At 43.6% G+C, this 15,401-nt stretch overlaps 1 protein-coding gene across 5 annotated transcripts in view; it reads left to right on the top strand.

Annotated features, from left to right (window-relative positions):
- KATNB1 (katanin regulatory subunit B1) overlaps window positions 1-15,388 on the top strand; it is a 38,955-nt gene extending 23,567 nt beyond the window's left edge. For all 5 annotated transcript variants that reach the window (XM_056525359.1, XM_056525357.1, XM_056525355.1 and 2 more), the window contains exons 6-20: window positions 973-1,014; window positions 1,094-1,177; window positions 4,492-4,607; window positions 4,683-4,754; window positions 9,999-10,149; window positions 10,267-10,454; window positions 10,574-10,671; window positions 10,759-10,809; window positions 11,116-11,189; window positions 13,499-13,639; window positions 14,254-14,403; window positions 14,492-14,568; window positions 14,644-14,718; window positions 14,797-14,913; window positions 14,989-15,388. In XM_056525359.1, coding sequence (XP_056381334.1) covers window positions 973-1,014; window positions 1,094-1,177; window positions 4,492-4,607; window positions 4,683-4,754; window positions 9,999-10,149; window positions 10,267-10,454; window positions 10,574-10,671; window positions 10,759-10,809; window positions 11,116-11,189; window positions 13,499-13,639; window positions 14,254-14,403; window positions 14,492-14,568; window positions 14,644-14,718; window positions 14,797-14,913; window positions 14,989-15,121 — 1,569 coding nt within the window. In that variant the 3' untranslated portion in view covers window positions 15,122-15,388. The remainder of the gene's footprint in view (window positions 1-972; window positions 1,015-1,093; window positions 1,178-4,491; window positions 4,608-4,682; window positions 4,755-9,998; window positions 10,150-10,266; window positions 10,455-10,573; window positions 10,672-10,758; window positions 10,810-11,115; window positions 11,190-13,498; window positions 13,640-14,253; window positions 14,404-14,491; window positions 14,569-14,643; window positions 14,719-14,796; window positions 14,914-14,988) is intronic.
- The last annotated feature ends 13 nt before the right edge of the window (window positions 15,389-15,401 follow it).

Raw genomic sequence — 15,401 nt, forward strand, 5'->3', positions numbered from 1 at the left:
GAGTTGCACATGGCAACCAATCAGATCGCTTCTTTCATTTTACAGAGGCCTTTTCAAAAATGAAAGCAGCTATCTGATTGGTTGCTATGGGCAACTCAACAACTTTTCCTCTGGACAGGTTTTGATAAATCTCCCCCAATGTGTTTACCAAAATCCCATTTTTCTGGCTATATAGAGAGGATTTGCTAACCACCAGTATCTCACAGTCCTGCTCAGTACTTCTTTTATCCAACATTTTAGTATTTAATATATAAAAAAAAAAAGGTTTCAATCCCAAATGGTCCCCTCCACTACTGTCCCCTGTGGTCTCCTCAAATAATTCATATTCCTTCCTGTATTGCTGCCTGTGGTCTTCTAGTAATTCTGACCTTCTCCACTATGGCCACATTTTCCCCTAGTCTTAGCCTTTGCCTTTTTAAATATTCTCCTCACATATGGTATATGCGTGTCAAATGAAACAGATTCATATAGCAGAAGATAAAAAGGAAAAACGTCGGCAACTCACCAATTCTTCTTTCTTGAGCTTTATTGAGAATACTCACATATTACAAACATGTAATGCGGTGGACGGGTCCTGGGGGGGGGGGGTACAGTAGGAGCAGGAGCCTTCTGTAACACCCCCCGCCCCTGGACATGTCCACCCCGTTACATGTTTGTAATATGTGAGTATTCTAAATAAAGCTCAAGAAAGAAGAATTGGTGAGTTGCCAACATTTTTCCTTTTTATCTTCTGCTATATGAATTGTTACCTGCTGCTAGACGTTTGAGCACCACTAAACTTCATGAGACAGTATCCTACTACACTCTGCTGAATCACGGGTATGCAGAAGTAAGCAGTGCCGAGCTATCTTGTTTCTGTTCAAATGAAACAGATCCTGCCACTTTTGGGTCCTGACAATGGAGTGTTGTGATTTCAGAATAGAGGAAGGGGGTTTCTACTGTAGACTCATCACAATGATCTTTTCTCTGCAGCTATGGGATGTGCGCAGGAAGGGGTGCGTGTTTCGTTACAAGGTGAGTGCCCTCCAATGAGGCCTATAGACACTGATCTCCAGCCTTCTCCGGCTCCTCATTCTGTTTGCTTTATGTTCAGGGGCACACACAAGCCGTGCGCTGCTTACGCTTTAGTCCAGATGGCAAGTGGCTGGCGTCGTCTTCAGATGACCACACCATTAAGGTAGGTGTAGGGGAGGGGCATGGTGTGCAGACTCAGTCCATATCAGTCGTTAAAACTGGGGTCCTCAAGAAAAACACAACACAAATATCTTAATATAAGGTGTGGATTTCACACTGTGTATTAAGTCAGAATGTGCAAGTAAATGGATTTTATTTTATCATCATTAAATGGATTGGATTTTATCATTGAAACACTGCAAATCTGCAGTAAAATCTGCATGTGTTATTTTCAGCACAATGATTCTTCATTTAAATTTTTATAATCTACAGAAAAAAAATTCTGTGGTTACAAATATGCAACAGAATCCATATGATCCGAGGCAGATGTGCCACAGCAGATTTATCTGTGGAAAGACTTCTGAAAAAGTTCAAGAGGACAGTCTTAGTTCTCACCTGTTGTGATAGTGGGACTCTGGTACCCACACCAAAAATGGGATTCACATATTCCCTTGGTTGAATGGAGCAGCAGTTGAACATGTGTGTGGCCACTCCAATCAACAAAGATAACCACACATTGTATTCTATTTTTATCAGGCCCATGGAGCTAAATGGATTGGCAGCCACACCATTGTTTATCTGCCACTTCATTTAGCCAAAGAGACATGGGAAACCAGTCCTTGTGGTTGGTAGTGGTCCTAGTGGTTAGTCCCCACTGATCAGACACTCGTTGCCCATCTTGCGAGGGTTGTTAGTGGCAAAACCCCTATAATAATGTTATTGGTTTGTACTGTAGCCCCATCAAGCAGTGTCAGCTGTATGGGGAATCTTATGTTATCCATAAGCAATGAAAAGTTCTATGGGGGAGATTTATCAAAACCTGCCCAGAGGAAAAAGTTGCTGAGTTGCCCATAGCAACCAATCAGATCACTTGTTTCATTTTTCAGAGGCCTTTTCAAAAATGAAAGCAGCGATCTGATTGGTTGCTATGGGCAACTCAACACCATTTTCTCTGGAGAGGTTTTGATAAATCTCCCACTGTGTGTTAAGGATCTCTAAGATCTTCTAGTTAGATATTATTTATATATATATATATATATATATATATATATATATATATATATATATTATATATATATATATTCTCTACAGTGATACATGTAGAGGCCTTCTTAAACCTCTATCTGCATTTAAACTGTCCCTATTATTAAAAAAGAAGAAGAAAAACAAACAAAACTAAAACATTTCACATGTTGCAGGGCTTGTTCAAATTCCCACTGATCAATATATAATATATCTGGAAGACGTTTGCTGCACAAGACAAACTCCACATTCAGGCAGGAAGATGAGCTCCATTATAAAAGTCCTTAAAGGGGTACTCCACTGGAAAACATTTTCTTTTAAATGAACTGGTGCCAGAAAGTTAAACATATTTGTAAATTACTTTTATTGAAAAATCTTAATCCTTCCAGTACTTATCAGCTGCTATATACCACAGAGGAAGTTCTTTTCTTTTTGAATTTCCTCGGTCTGACCTCAGTGCTCTCTGCTGACACCTCTGTCCATGTCAGGAACTGTCCAGAGCAGGAGAGATTTGCTATGTGGATTTGCTCCTTTTCTGGACAGTTCCTAAAATGGACAGAGTTGTCAGCAGAGAGCACTGTGGTCAGACAGAAAGGAAATTCAAAAAGAAAATAACTTCCTCTGGAGCATATAGCAGCTAAGTACTGGAAGGATTTTTAAATAGAATTAATTTACACATCTGTATAACTTCCTGGCACCAGTTGATTTAAAAAAAATATAAAATAAAATAAAAAAAATAATTTCCAGCGGAGTATCCCTTTAACTGCATTCTTTCCCTGGCTATATCTAGAGTTCTGTGGGGGTCAAAAAACTCAGACAAGTCAACTTTTGACAATTCCCTGCAACATGCCAAGTGGTTTTACAATAATAACAGGAACACTTGAAGCCAACTGTGTGAGGTGGACCAGAGCAAGTCAGATTTTAATCTTCTAGATATAAACAAAAATGTTTAATTCTGTAAATATAGAAAGTTACATATTGTAGAGTAAGTTGTAAGCCTTTTTTATTTTATTTATTATTTTTAAATATACATACAGTACAGACCAAAAGTTTGGGCACACCTTCTCATTCAGACTTTTCTTTATTTTCATGACTATGACAATTGTAGATTCACACTGAAGGTATCACAACTATGAATTAACACATGTGGAATTATAGACATAACAAAAAAGTCTGATAATAGGTCATATTCTAGGTTCTTCAAAGTAGCCACTAGAGATGAGCGAATTTACAGTAAATTCGATTCGTCACGAACTTCTCGGCTCGGCAGTTGATGACTTTTCCAGCATAAATTAGTTCGGCTTTCAGGTGCTCCGTGGGCTGGAAAAGGTGGATACAGTCCTAGGAGACTCTTTCCTTGGACTGTATCCACCTTTTCCAGCCCACCGGAGCACCTGAAAGCTGAACTAAGTTATGCAGGATAAGTAATCAACTGCCGAGCCAAGAAGTTTGTGACGAATCGAATTTACTGTAAATTCGCTCATCTCTAGTAGCCACCTTTTGCTTTGATTATTGCTTTGCACACTCTTGGCATTCTCTTGTTGAGATTCAAGAGGTAGTCACCTGAAATGGTTTTCACTTCACAGGTATGCTGGTGTGGAGGAGGAGGTGTGATGGTGTGGGGGGTGCTTTGCTTGTGACACTGTTGGGGATTTATTCAAAATTGAAGGCATACTGAACCAGCACGGCTACCACAGCATCTTGCAGCGGCATGCTATTCCATCCGGTTTGCGTTTAGTTGGACCATCATTTATCTTTCAACAGGACAATGACCCCAAACATACCTCCAGGCTGTGTAAGGGCTATTTGACCAAGAAGGAGAGTGATGGGGTGCTGCGCCAGATGACCTGGCCTCCACAGTCACCGGACCTGAACCCAATCGAGATGGTTTGGGGTGAGCTGGACCTCAGAGTGAAGGCAAAAGGCCCAACAAGTGCTAAGCATCTCTGGGAACTCCTTCAAGACTGTTGGAAGACCATTTCAGGTGACTACCTCTTGAAGCTCATCAAGAGAATTCCAAGAGTTTGCAAAACAGTAATCAAAGCAAAAGGTGGCAACAACCTAGAATATGACCTATTTTCAGTTGTTTCACACTTTTTTGTTATGTATATAATTCCACATGTGTTAATTCATAGTTGTGATACCTTCAGTGTGAATCTACAATTTTCATAGTCATGAAAATAAAGAAAACTCTGAATGAGAAGGTGTGTCCAAACTTTTCGTCTGTACTGTACATATGTACACTCAATTGCAATGGTGTTTAATGGCACTGACTTCTCTTCCTTCATCTCTCAGCTTTGGGATATAAGTGCTGGAAAATTAATGTCTGAATTCACTGAGCACACAGGGCCTGTGCAGATCGTGGAGTTTCACCCCAATGAATATTTGCTGGCATCAGCAAGTGGAGACAGGTACGTGGGGTTGATCACTCCCTGAAGAACCTTCCTGTTCTTTGACTTTTGTGACTAAAAGGGTTTACTTTGCAGGACTGTTCGTTTCTGGGATCTGGAAAAGTTCCAGTCAGTGGGCTGCATGGAGGGAGAAGCCACACCATTCAGGTAAGAAAATGTCAGTCAGGACCATGATAGGGTTAATCGCCTAGGTGGCTTTGTTATCCCATGATTTGTTTTGGAAACGAAAGGGTTTGCGGGGCAGCACAGTGGCAAAGATCACTAGCGGAATTTGTCTCCAGATGACTGTCTGCAGTCTTTATTCATTAAACTCCATGCACATAATGCTTTTTGAGACATTAAAGCTTCTTCTTCAGATGCAACGATGATAGTACATATATAGCAGATCAAAAAATATTTAAAGAAATAAACTTTTTTGGGCCTCGCCCTTTTTGCACTGACTTAACGCAAACAGCAAATGTAAAACCCGTAAAATAAACAATGTAACCCCCTTTATAACCCATGCCATGTATACATGTGACAGGTGAATGCACAGTGTTGCACCATGACGGGTATTCATGTCATTGTAATCTCGTGAGTACTGCCCAGTGTACCTACAAGATCACGGCAGGAGCTCAGCTGCAACACTGTCCTGCAGGGACCAAAATAAACTTTGATCCTAGTAGTTTACCCTATACAGCAAAAGTCTATAGTGATCGTGAGCTGTAAGGAGTTTGACAAAGGGGGCTCCCTCTGTGTCTCCATCAGCACCCCACAATGTGGTCACTGGGTGCTGCTTCTTACCATGGCAGCTGGGGGCCTGGCAAAGGATGGATATATTTATTGTGAGCGGCTGCTCATTCCCGCAACATGATTGATATAGCCATCAGGAATTGCAACTGTCAGACGTCTGTTCATCACTACTAGCCAACCAAGGGCCTATCAGAGCAGTCCCCGATCCAGCTAATGCATTTCATTCTGAGATAAAAACCTTGTGGTCCACATGGGGTCATTTGTGGGGGTGTGGTATAGTTTCCCCAGCATCAATCCAATGCAGGCGTGGAGTGGAGTTATAGTTCATATAATGTGCTGAAGACAAAGGGCGCCCCTCTCCGTCTAGATCCTAACATTAAATATGGCCTTAGCAAGGGTATTGCTAAACATGAGACAAACAGAGTAATAAAATTTGTGTTGCTTTTATTTCAGAAGCAATGTACAAAAAATATGTCCCGCAAATGAAGCATTTGTGGTTAAAACATTTGTAATTTTTTTAAAGTTTTTACACTGACTTTGAAATAATTCCTGCCAACAAATATGGTGTTAAAATACACACTATACCCCCTGGTGAAGACTGTGATGGGTATAGTTTTTAATTGGGTAAATATTCTTTTTTTTCCTATATTCTGCCAACTCTCAGCCTCTCCAAACCTTGCTTAGCACGTAAAAACAAAATGTACTTTTCGTATTTCCAAGTTGTTTTTAAAGTTCAAAGTAAAACATTTTAATTTATTAGAAGCCTAATAATTTGTATGTATAAATATATCAACATACTAGTGTTAAAGTTAGGAAAAATATATATTTAAAAAAGCAAAAACAACCAATTATAGTGCCCTACTATTATATTACAATGTACATGTAGTACAACTTAATAATAAATAAAAACAATTGTCTGTCAAGGGTTTGTCAATCCAAACCATTCTGTTATTCTCCAATAAAGTAAAGTTTCCCAGATTTTAAAAACCGGGCTGGGTCTGTAAGTGACATACAGGCCTAATTAGAAGAGGTTAAAAAAAACAATTTCTTTACACTAATACAACTGCTATACATCTGTAGTGTGATATTCAAATAAAACCCATGAAATTAAATGGGCACTGTCATTAAATCTAATTTTTGCTAGAAAAAAATCTTTCTAATGTACTTTGTTTTCTATGTTTTATTTGTTTAAAAAAATAATAATAATAATAATAATAATAAAAAAAGAAAAAGCTGCCACTAGGTGTCTCCCTACTTGTCCAGAGCACATTTCCCCCTATCTCTTGCACAGACTTTGGAATCCTGCTGGCCTGGCAGAAGTCCAAAATCAGGAAATGCAGTCTGGAGTGCTGAGGGGGGGGGGTGCAGCCTTAGCCAATCATAGCTCATCTCAAACTGAACTGCTCTGGGCTGTGTGTAGCAGAGTGAGGGAGGAAGTTCTTCCTTGTATGGCTTCAGATGATGTCATGCCTGCTGGGGAACGCCCCTTCTCAGTCTGTGAATCTGACCGAGACTGAGAAGAAAATATAGAGCAATATCAAGGTAGAGAATTAAAAAATAATAAAAATAAAGGCAGGGGGTCGTTTATCATGATGGGGGCAGTGACCTGGGAGGATTATAAAATTTATCAAGATCATGACAGGTACTCTTTAAGAAATAAATGAAGTAGACGTCTTACTTTAAACATTCTTCTGTCTGCTATTTATGTATTACCATTGTTGCATCCAAAAAGAGGTGTTAATGCCTTAACCTCTTCAGGACACCGGGCGTATGCATACGCCCTGCATCCCGAGTCCTACGTGGGGCGTATGCTTACGCCCGTGGGAATTCCGGTCCCCGTCGCTAGCCAGTTGGGGACCGGACCGGGATGCCTGCTGAAATCATTCAGCAGGCACCCCGGCACATCGCCCAGGGGGGTCCTGAGACCCCCCCACCATTTCATCGATCGCAGAAAATCGCATGTCAATTGAGACATGCGATTTTCTGCTAATCCGGGCTGATCGGGTCTCTGGTGACCCGATAACCCGGAAAATAGGGATGACCGGAGCTGGCAGTGATAGCCCCGATCATCCTGAGGGCTAGGAGTGAGGTCGCAGTGCTGCGATCTCCTCCTATCCCCTGCCATTGGTCAGAACTGATTCTGACCAATGGCAGAGCAGGACAGTGGGTTGCCATGGCAACCCCCCCATTCTGCCCACCCCTGGATATCGAGGGGAACATGGGGAGAAGATGGAGGCTGGTATGCCTGGGGACCCCGGATCGTTGCTGGAGACTGCTGGATCCTGGCTCAGGTAGGGAAACTACGGTGGGGGGGGGGCGAATGAAAGTGAAAGTAAAGTGATCTTTACTGTGGCAACCACTAGGAAGGCCAAACTGCAACTCATGCTGGGAGTTGTGGTTTTGCAACATCTGGAGGGTCACAGTTTGGAGACCACTGTTACAGTGGTGCCCAAACGGTAGCCCTCCAGATGTTGCCAAACTACAACTCTCAGCATGCCTAGACTGCCCAGGCATGCTGGGAGTTGTAGTTCTGTAACATCTGTCCTTTCAGATTTAGCAATTTTCATGAAATTTTTGAAAATTGCTGCTCTACTTTGAAGCCCTCAAATTTTTTCAAAAAGCAAAAATATGTCCATTTTATGATGCCAACTTAAAGTGGACATATTGTATTTGTGAATTAATTTTTTTTTTTATTGTGAATATCCATTTTCCTTACAAGTAGAGAGCTTCAAAGTTAGAAAAATGCAAAATTTTCATGAAATTATGGGATTTTTCACAAAAAAAGGATGCAAGTAACGCCGAAAATTTACCACCAAAATATAGTAGAATATGTCATGAAAAAACACTCAGAATCACAGTATTCAGTAAAAGCGTTTTCGAGTTATTCATTCGTAAAGCGACGGCGGTCAGAATTGCAAAAAAGGGCTCAGTCCTTAAGGTGAAAAAGGGCTGCGTCCTCAAGGGGTTAAAGGCGTAATATGCATGGTGTTTATTTAATAAAGACTACAGACTTTCAGGATTTTTCCGACTGCTGGAACCCCAAACAAATCCAAACCCCCCCCCAGGATCTCCAGAGTGGGCCCAGAAGTGCATCTCTGGCGCTCCTATAGAAATAAATGGAGCACATGCCGACCCCAGCACGCTCTCACAGGGTCCCAGCAGTTGGGCCCCACAAAATCTGACATTTGTCCCCTCGGAGATGAGTTACTTTTCAGTACAGTTCCCCTTAAGGACCAAGGACGTACCTCTATGCCCTGGTCCTATTACTGTAGTTTGAAACGTGCTCATGAGCTGAGCATGCTTCATACCAGGTGGGTCCCAACTGCTATCAGCAGCCAGGACCCACGGTTAAAGGGGTACTCCGCCCCTGGCATCTTATCCCCTATCCAAAGGATAGGGGATAAGATGTTAGATCGCCGCGGTCCCGCTGCTGGGGACCCCGGGGATCGCCGCTGCGGCACCCCGCCATCATTACTGCACAGAGCGAGTTCGCTCTGTGCGTAATGACGGGCGATACAGGGGCGGAGCAGCGTGACATCATGGCTCCGCCCCTCATGACATCACTGCCCGTCCCCTTAATGCAAGTCTATGGCAGGGGGCGTGATGACCGCCACGCCCCCTTCCCATAGACTTGTATTGACGGGGGCGGGCCGTGACGTCACGAGGGGTGGAGCCATGACGTAACGATGCTCCGACCCCTGTATTGCCGTCATTACGTGCAGAGCGATCCCCGGGGTCCCCAGCAGCGGGACCCCGGCAATCTGACATCTTATCCCCTATCCTTTGGATAGGGGATAAGATGTCTAGGGGCGGAGTACCCCTTTAATGCCAGACATCAACTATCAGGCCGATTGTTTCCTAAGGGGGGAATAAAAATATTGCTTGCCTTTGTTAAGCCCCCTGGTATTACTCGTCTGGGGAAAGGGACACCCGCAGTCACACTGTCGCCTGTCCCTCCTTCAAGATATTGACAATCAGGAAGGATTGCTTTCTATTTAAAGGAAATCTGACACTAGTGTCACCTGCACTAACCTGTCTGTACCGATAGTGAAGGTGACACTGATAACAGTACTCACCTTGTCCCGTTCCGCGGTGGGGATCTTCGGTAATCTCCTCCTTTAGCTCTGCTCCGGGTACCTGGCTTGGGGCACGGGCGGAGCTTACTGACATCATCGCTGCTGTTCTCTCACAGCGGGATCCAGCAGGGAGCAGCAGCAGTAACGTCCCTAAGCTCTGCCCATGCCCCAAACCGCTGCTGCTCTCTGCTGGGTTTCACTGTTAGAGAACAACTGTGATGATGTCAGTAAGCTCCGCCCGTGCCCCAAGCCAGGTACCCAGAGCAAAGCTAACGGAGGAGATTACTGAAGATCCTTGCCACGGAACGGGAAAAGGTGAGTACCGTTGTCATCAGTGTCACCTGCACTGTCGGTACTGACAATGGTAACAGATTTCCTGTAAGCAACGCTATGCCTTTTAACAGAGCACACTGTTTTTGTATCATTTTTGACCTCTATTCGGTTCATTTGTATGGTGTTGCGAATGGCTTGTGTTATCCATAACACTAATCTGTACTGCTGTATGCCTTACTTACACTAAGGCCAGATCAGTTTGTGTTCTCTTCTAGATCCTAATTTGTAATGGGGAAGGTTTTGTTCACAGGTCCATCCTCTTCAGTAGTGATGGCGGCTGTCTGTTCTGTGGAGGCCGGGATGCTCTACGTATTTATGGCTGGGAACCAGAGCGCTGCTTTGATACTGTCCCTGTGGCATGGGGCAAGGTCTCTGACCTGTCCATCTGTAATAACCAGCTTGTGAGTAAAACCGATGAAGGAATGGGAGTGGTGCTTGTTGACCCAGGGGAAGGTTTGTTTTCTGCATAAACTTATTTTCCTTTTTAGTTGACCTGAACTGTCCTTTACATCTTGCAGATTGGAGTCTCTAGCACCCAGTCCAATGTCTCTTCCTTTGTGGTTGACCTAAATCGTGTGAAAATGACTGGATCAGGGTCAGAGGGGTGTATACCTAAAGAAACACCAGTCAGTCAGACCACTCCAACGGGATCATCTTTAAGACGCAATTATGAGCGACCATCTACTACCTGCACAAAGCCAAAGAGGTATGGGGGGGGGGGGGGTGTATACTAGCGTCCCACTATCTCCTCCTCTTTCTCAAGAAGTGTGACTACTTTTGGGTATACTATTATTTGTTGTAATATTGGAGGTGTCATTGTCACAGAGTCAGCCCCACCAGTGATGATGAGGAGAAGGAGTCACGAGCTGAGATCCAGAATGCAGAGGATTACAAGGAGATCTTTCAGCCCAAAATGGCCATTTGTAAGTTGATTTACAGAATCCCTCCCTCCTGATAATTCATCACATGGAATATAATTTATTTCTTGACTTATTGTCTCTTGCTTTCAGCTCGGACTCCTCCACGAAATACTGAACCTTTTCCAGCCCCCCCTGAAGATGGTAAGATCATATGTCATACCTGCATGGCCTAGTTACTTTATCCACACCACTAAAGGAGATGACAGACCTTCTTGGCTGTACCTTCCTCTAACTTTCTATATGAGTACCAAACACCTCAGGTCATGATGATATGTGGGTATCCCACTGTGAACTTAAGACCTTGTCCACATATCATATATAAATCAATACTAAGAAAATCCGGAAACCAGGACTGTTACTGAGAAATTCTGCTCTACATCACATGCACCTGATATGTTACCTTATCAGTCCCTATCCTTACATCTGTTCTTTAATGTGTGCCCACAGACTCCACAATGATAAAAGAAGCTGTACCAGCAACACCAGAGGTCATCACTGCTCTTCCCACCAATAAGAAAACCGTATGTACCTTCCTGTATATGAATATAGAGGGGCAGCCCCGCTGCCCTGGGTTCCATAGAAGCCTAAATAGTCATGGGGTAGTGCTTGGTTTGCTTCTATTTGTGACTCTCTGAGGGCCTTAGAAAAACTGCTTCAGGCCCTTCCCTCTCCCAATTCCTCTTGTTCACTTACAGCATTTGACCCAGTAAGAGAAGACCACTCTCCTCTTCTCACATCTCATTTCATCTCTCTCCATGGCTGTCATTACTTATCTAACTAAATACTTAACTACTCATTTTCTTCTGGGGTCTTTCCCTTTTTTAAACAGACTGTCCTAGCCATATACTGGATTGCTAGCTATCAATCTTTTACCTCTTGTTGCTGCACATACAAATTGTGGAATGTGAACTGCAGCTGACATATTCTCTTTTAAGGAGGACATGTGGCCTCTCCTCACATGTTTTAGTTAATACTTGTATTCCTCATGAAATAACCATTTTGGAAGTGGGTGATCCTAATCTATGACAGCAGTCTTTGACAACCTTCCTTGAATGACTTTACATACAATCACTGACTAGGACCACCCGCTGGACTCTCAAAGTGGTTATCTGGCAAGGAGGGGGGGGGGGGGGTTAAAGGGGTACTCCGGTGGAACTGGCTCCAGAAAGTTAAACAGATTTGTAAAAAACTTTTTTTTATTTTTTTTTTACAAAATCTTAACCCTTCCAGTACCGTATCACACTCCTCGGCGCTTTGTCAGGCCGCTGTAAAGCAAGTTTACAGCAGCCTGACGAAGCGCCTAGGGGCGTGATACGGTCCGTGGCCCGACATCTGAACTCCCCCCAGAACCACCTGCCTCCTCCCTGCTTGGACCGATGAGGTCTATGGACTGAAAATTCTCAGCTACCTGCCTGCCATCATCACGGTGAGCGCTCCGCGCGCTCTTTTTTTCTTTGGTGTTATATATAATTTACAAATATATTTAACTTTCTGGCATCAGTTCGTCCTAAAAAAGTTTTCCACCGGAGTACCCCTTTAGAGAATGCCCATTCTACATTACTTAACCTCTTAAGGGCGCAGGGCATACCTGTATGCCCTGCGCCTGCTCCCCTGCTATGACATTGGCTCGCAAGCTGACCCTGCGGCATAGCAGGGCTCTGTACATTGAGGCTCTGTGATATGCCTCCGACTCACACAGCTGGATGATTGACAAGCCAGGAGCCTGCACAGAGCCCTGCTTGTCCTGCCCTCACTTGCTGTATTTGAACTCCTAACAGAGACACACAGGCAATAGCTGCAGGGACAGCATTTTTTCACCCAAAAATATATTTAAAAAAATATATTTTGTTTTATTGCTTTTTAAAAATAACATTTTATGCAAAAATTAGTATGCTTAAACGGGTACTCCAGGGAAGTTAAGAAAAATAAAAATGCCTCAAAGCCAGCACAATACCTGTTCTGTGTCCCCTGTAGTTATTCATGTGGTTTTGGCAGCTCCTTTGGCCCCTGATGTCTCCTAAATACTTTTTCCTTGTTTGCAGCACAGACTACAACTCCCAGAAGTCAGTGCAGCTCTGTGTAATGGCTGCCAGACAACTGCTTTCACTATGTGTGCATGCTTACACTGCAGCTCACACACACTGTACATGTCTTTTCTTTCAGACTATCCTTCCTCCAGCAATAAATCTTGCTGTACTCTGAATAGCAGAAGTCAGTGATTAGATATTCAGCAGAAAAGCACCAGCTATGTTCTCAGTTGTGACTAAGAATCTTCACTGCTTTTCTCTCACAGCTCACAAGCTCTCACACAGGGAGGGGATGTGTGGATGTACAACCAGAGCTTTAGACCAAACAGAAATAGGACAGAAATCAGGTGGTGTTGTCCTGAAGGGTGGGGGCTTGTCTCAGTGAGGGGTTTACACCAAGACAAGGTGGATTTGCGAATTACATTTTTCTCTCATTTCCTGCCTGTAAGTGACAGGAGACCGGTAGGTATGTTCTCGGCTTATTTCACCACGGGCATCCGGATTAGTTCCGCAAAGCTGCCGGGACTAGAATTTTCATTTTAGATGCCACAGTCAACTTTGATTGTGACCTCTTGAGAGTTAATGCCGGACATCGCCCTGATCGGTGATGTCCGACATCAAGCAGGGTCCCGGCTGCTCTTGGCATCTGGAGAGTCTCGGAGAGTACATGTACGCCTTCATGCTTCTTGTTTGTTTTCTTTAGTTTACTATGTAATGTTTGATTTTGTCTGTATGTGTACCTGCTGTATTGTACAGTGCTTTGTAATATGTTGCCACTATATAATGATTCTTCCTATTATTAGAGTGAACAAATTCACAAACCACCAGTGGCAGCCTCTACACCAACTGTATGCCAGGAGCCTCCAGCTGTGTCCAATAACCCCCCAGTTATATCTGCGGCACGAAATGAGCCCATTGGTCTTAAAGTTGCAGACTTTCTCCCGGTAGGTAAAACCTCCACAACGGGAGTCAGGGTATACCTTTATAGGGAAACTTGACAGGCTGTTCACACACACTATAACCCAGTGTAATAGGTTTATTGCGGATGAACAGGAGTAGAATTTTACTCATGTTCACCCACACTTAACCGAATACACTGGTTTATAGAACAGGTGAACAGCCTGTCAGGTTTCCTTGTAAGGGTACATTCACATGTAGATAATTTGCAGCAGGTTCACTACCAATAACTTCAATGGGTCCGCCAGCAATCTGTAAATCTGTGTATTTTCTGCTGACATATTTAAATAAATGGTAGCTAAACTCGCAGCAGATTTCCCTCTTCTGGAAACCCGCTGCAAGTTTATTAACCTGTGAACGTACCCTAAAGGGGTTATCAAGGATTAGAAAAACAGTGCTACACCTGTTCTTGGTTTGTGTCTGGTATGGCAAATGTGTTCCATTTAAGTAAATGGAGCCAAGCTGTTATACCACGCACAACCTCAAGGACGGGTGTGGTGCTATTTTTGGGGGAAAAAAGCTCTTTTCTTTTTTTTTTTTCTATTACTGGATTAACCCCCTTTATTCTTGGGCTGAATTTCTTCTTCTTTCTTTTCTTCAGGTTGTGAAGGGCTCATCCCCAGCCGAAATAGTGGATGAAGAAGCTGTATGTCAGATCCGGAAAGGCCATGATACCATGTGCATGGTGCTGACCAGCAGAATGCGGAACCTTGATACTGTGAGAGCAGTGTGGAGCACAGGAGACATCAAGGTAGAAGCTAGTCCTGTATTTGCACTGGAGCTGTACAGTCAGATGGGGGTATTCTAAGCATCCTTCTTCTTTTTTTCCCCCCCGATAGACATCGATGGACTCTGCTGTGGCTGTTAATGACCTCTCTGTGGTTGTGGATCTCTTAAACATCATTAACCAGAAAGCGTAAGTGTCCTATTCTGATGTTAGTGAATGCTGTACTTGACTTTTCAGTCATTAACAACTCAGTGTCTGGCTTAGGTCTCTATGGAAGCTGGACCTTTGCCTAACCGTGTTGCCTCAGATTGACAAACTTCTGCAGAGCAAGTATGAGAGGTGGGTGCCATAGAGCATGGTAAGCATAATGTGCCTTATCTATTATCGCTGAGGAGTAACCACTTCTTCTATTCACAGCTATGTGCAGACTGGGTGCATTTCTCTCAAGCTCCTTCTGCAGAGGTTCTTGCCGTTGATCACGGACACACTTTCAGCTCCGCCATCTGTGGGTGTGGACATTTCGCGTGAGGAAAGGTAAGATACCTCTGTGAGACCACAGTGACGTGGTACATGTTGCTGCAGTCACCAGTGATCATTTTTTCTGTACAGGCTGATGAAGTGTAAGCTGTGTTACAAGCAGCTGAAGGGCCTTTATGTGTTGGTGAAGAGCAGAGCAATGCAGACTGGAAGATATGGGAGTGCCTTCCGTGAGCTGCATCTTCTTATGTCTGGACTAGAGTGATTTGGATAGATGATTCCGCTGCGCTATAGTGGTGGCCTCAATCTACAACAGAAGACGATGGACTCTGTGACTTTTCACTTATGGGGTGGTTTGTGGCACATACGCTTGCTGACATTCCACAGTAGCCCAGCAGCAGGGTCTGGAGGCGTAACTGTCTCTGTGAGACGGGCGCTCTTCACTGTATCATTCCTGCTGGGTACTGTCAGCCCTTAACCTGTGTGTTAAGTGTTTCCTTTATAGTTCAATTAAACAAGTGTCATATTTTACACGTGTGTTACTC

The sequence above is a fragment of the Hyla sarda genome, chromosome 6 (genome assembly GCF_029499605.1).
Source record: "Hyla sarda isolate aHylSar1 chromosome 6, aHylSar1.hap1, whole genome shotgun sequence".
Taxonomy (NCBI): Eukaryota; Metazoa; Chordata; class Amphibia; order Anura; family Hylidae; genus Hyla; species Hyla sarda.